This window comes from Candoia aspera, chromosome 2 (assembly GCF_035149785.1).
Source record: "Candoia aspera isolate rCanAsp1 chromosome 2, rCanAsp1.hap2, whole genome shotgun sequence".
Classification (NCBI taxonomy): domain Eukaryota; kingdom Metazoa; phylum Chordata; class Lepidosauria; order Squamata; family Boidae; genus Candoia; species Candoia aspera.
The window spans coordinates 143,498,907-143,503,057 of NC_086154.1; the positions used below are offsets into that span (position 1 = coordinate 143,498,907).

The 4,151-nt window shown below is 41.1% G+C and overlaps 1 protein-coding gene across 1 annotated transcript; it reads left to right on the top strand.

Annotated features, from left to right (window-relative positions):
• The first annotated feature begins 443 nt into the window (after positions 1-443).
• Positions 444-1,433, top strand: NEUROD4 (neuronal differentiation 4). Its single transcript, XM_063296605.1, has one exon. The coding sequence runs from the start codon at positions 444-446 to the stop codon at positions 1,431-1,433; it is 990 nt and encodes a 329-aa protein (XP_063152675.1).
• Positions 1,434-4,151: the final 2,718 nt, after the last annotated feature.

Sequence of the window (4,151 nt, forward strand, 5' to 3'; positions counted from 1 at the left end):
TTCTTATATTCCAGTGAATTAGGGAGGCATTTGCCTGAGTCACTTCTGAACATTATCTTGTTCCCCAGAATTTAAAAATGCTTCACACACACACCCTTACCTAGGTTATGGTTCTGGCATATTTCTGTCAAGATCACCTCCCTTACTGTCTTCAGCAGCCCACCAAACTATAGTCATCATTCTGCAACTACTGCTGCTAGAAAATGCAAAAAGAAAAGCAAGAGACATTGCCTTTTCAAGCAATTCTATGTGCAGTAATTGTTGGGAAGGGACTTGTCTTCAAAATTAAAAACCTGCTTAGGTCAAGGCTGAATTACATAATATACTAAATGTAGTATAACAAAGAATAATATTTATACTTCCTATTACATTTCTTTACGATTTTAGACCTGAGTCTCACTGAATTGATATGGGTTGTATGGTTATTTTTTCAGGGTAAAGGGATGGCCAAACTCTACCCCAAGCCCAAAGAGATGGCTGAACTCATATCTTCTCAATCCTGGATCGATGAAGCCTTGAGTACCCAAAATGAAACAAAGGACAAAGACAGCCGGCAAGCCACCTATGAGATACTTTCTGGCATTAATGATGAGAATGACAGTGTTGAGGAGGAAGATGAAGAAGATAATGGGAAGCCCAAGAGAAGGGGGCCAAAGAAGAAGAAAATGACCAAAGCAAGGCTGGAGCGATTTAGGGCCCGCAGAGTGAAAGCTAACGCTCGGGAACGAACACGGATGCATGGACTTAATGATGCTCTGGATAACCTGAGGCGGGTGATGCCCTGCTATTCTAAAACACAGAAGCTGTCCAAAATTGAGACACTGAGGCTAGCCAGGAACTACATTTGGGCATTGTCAGAGGTTCTGGAAAGTGGGCAGACTCTAGAAGGGAAGGGTTTTGTGGAGATGCTGTGCAAAGGTTTGTCCCAACCAACCAGCAATCTGGTTGCTGGTTGTCTCCAGCTAGGACCACAATCTCTGTTCCTGGAGAAGCATGAGGAGAAAGTCTCTGTTTCTGACTCAGCTGTGTCCAGTCATGGTTTTTCTTACCATTCTCCAGGATTGCCCAGTCCACCGTATGGAAGCATGGAGACACACCTTGTACATTTAAAGCCTCCCTCTTTCAAAACCCTGGTGGATACTTCCTTTGGCAATCACCACCAAGACTGTACATCTCCAGCATATGAGGGTCCCTTGACACCTCCTCTGAGCATCAGTGGGAATTTTTCCCTAAAGCAAGATGGGTCTCCAGACCTAGAAAAATCATACAGCTTTATGGCCCATTATCCATCTGTTAGCCTGGGTAGTGCTCATGGGCACACCTCCCATTTCTCAACCACAATGCCCAAGTATGACCTCCCATTAGATGTGACCTATGATTCTTATTCTCACCATGTGCTTGGAGCCCAGCTCAATGCAATATTTGGTGAATAAGCCAAGAAGATAACAGGCAAATTGTTTTTTTTTAAGGCTTTGTAGAGATACTGACATACTGGTAGCTTCAATACAAGAAAGAAGGAATTTTACTTGTTCCAACTATGAAGGATTATCTTCCCATCTGATTTCATGGAAAGCCCTTTGGGAAAAAAAGGAAGCAAGTTTGTCCCCATTCCTGTGAAATTACTTACTTTAACAGCTCTAATTTATGGGCTTTTAAGTCTATCATCTCAATGATTCCTTCTTGCTTTGCTACGTCATTTGAAGGCAGGCGTAACATTCTTAGAATACTGGGAACTTTGGAATCAAATTGAACACACCCATAAATGTCCCTGCAGTTCTGCAGCAAACAAGGGCAGTCGATCATGCTGACTGGCTACTGCCTGTGCCGTCACCAAATCATCTCCCAGCCCACTTAAAGCCATTCCTTTAAAACCTTTAAATAAATAAGAGGAAAGATTAATGTAGAAATATATTTTAGTGCATGTCATGTTTTAAAATAAATAAAGGAATATTCACCTGATGGATGGAGGGAAGAACAAAAACTAACAACTCACATGAGGCAAGAATTTATGTGTCCACAGGTTAATAGCTAATTCACCCTTCCCAAATCAATATGCACCTTTAAATACAGTTATCCTTCAGTGTTAGAACTTGAATTTTGCCGTGCAGTTCTGCAATCAAAAATATGTACACGTTTACAAGTTATTAAAGAATAACATACAAAATGCATTGTATACAGTGAATTCCTGGCCAAAAATGCATATATTAGGCAAAAAAGAAAAGGTTTCCAAAAATGTGTTGATCAAGAAAAATACCATTTTTTCCTGCTGAGTTAAAACACACACAGAGACACACAAATTGTGTAGGAATAGAAAATAGAAAAAAGGAGAGCATGTGAAATTTTGTGTGGGAGGAATGCAGAAAAAGTCTTTCTTGCATAGATGAGAAAGAAAGGCCCCTAAAAGTAGAGACATCTTCAAATGGGCTACAGATCTTAATCGCCAGATAGGTTCATAACAGGAGAAGAAATCCCTTAGATGGTCAGGGACTATAGACTTTACATGTTAACATTAATGTGCCTGCTAAGCAACTATCCATCAGTCACATGTAAATCTTACACCCAATGGAAGATTAGCTGATACAAGCTGCATCAGTTGCAGCTTTTGGACCCTTCTCAAGAGTAGCCTCACATGAAGCATGTTACACTTGTCAAGATAAGCTGGAACCAAGCAATGGGTAATGCCAAATACAACCAGCTTAGGAAGGGTTGTAGCTAGTGTGCCAGCATAAATGTTCACCAGCAGTTCACAACACAGCCAATGACAGCTGAAACACTGTCAAGGAAATGCTTCCTGGCTGCAAAGCTACTCATTCTGGAAGAGTGCAACCCCATCCAAAGCAGGTTGCATTTCAGTCCTCAAATCTCCTGTCCTATTTGCAGCAGTACTTCTGTCTTTGATCTGAATTTAATTTCAGCTCCAGTCCATTGTTGAATTACAGCAATGTTCTAGGTTACCAGTTACTTCCTTAGGGCTGCATGGTGAAGAGCAAGAGAGCTGAGAGTCATCAGCTAAAAGTAATATGAGTGATCCCCCCCACTTCAGGATTCTGAATAATCTTCTCCGATGGTTCCATGTAGATGCTGAACAGCAGAGGGACAAGATGGTACACTATGAGATACTATTGGTTTTTGTCCTGTCTTTCCTCCTTTTAGGAATGTTATCCTAGCATGTTATTCAAAGATCACATACCTCCACAGCCCTCTGCTTCCTCACCCCTGTATGCACTCTTGATTTAGATTCATCAGCTACACATCTCCACATCTGGGGAGGCAGCCTCACCCCATGGAACCATAAACCTCTAAATTCAGTCTCCTGAATATGAAGAATCAAGCCATGATGAACATGGGAGGCTTTCTGGTTTCTTCCCAAAGGGCTTTGGTGAAAATGAGAAGTGTACAAAACATCCACATCTGAGCACAGCAGAAGAATTGATGGGACATCTACTCTTTATGGCAGTACATTAACTACCTTCTCTTATATGGAAACAATCTGGAATCTAAGAGATTGGCAGCGAGGAATCTCATCAGGACGATGTCTCTTTTCAGTTGTACAGTAATTTCACACACTGAAAGTAAGGAATAACTGAGACACTTCCAGAAGAAATGCTGTGCTAATTGTGCTCCAGTTCCACTAATGGAAAGGGTGTAGGTATGAGTGTGCGTGTAATAATATATCCTTGTTAGCCCTCAGGACTTCAGAATAATAGCAATGGTTGAACTGCTGATGTTCTCCCAACCAGCTGTATTACCTTACAAGATCTAAGTAGATCCTCCCCAAATAGAACTAAAACTGCTCCAGTCTTTTAAAACAAGCAAGATACATATCCATTTCCCCCGCTTTTAATCTTTTCTGGCTATGCTCCAGAGAATGGTTGGCTTGCAGCATTTCTCATCCTGGCCATAAAATGTCTATACTTGAAAGAGGGCAATTATAGGGATGCTCATCTTAAACTGAGGTAGAAAGAGAAGGTCTATCACTGACTGCTGTTCTAGAGATGTTTATCTACCACAAATCATAATCATCTGAAACCTGGCTGTGGACACTCAATATATTTTCAGGCATGTCTTCTCTATAGTTAAAGTATATACAGGGCATAATGTATACATATGTATACATATTCCTGCCTGGAATGTGAGAGATCCCATTTCCA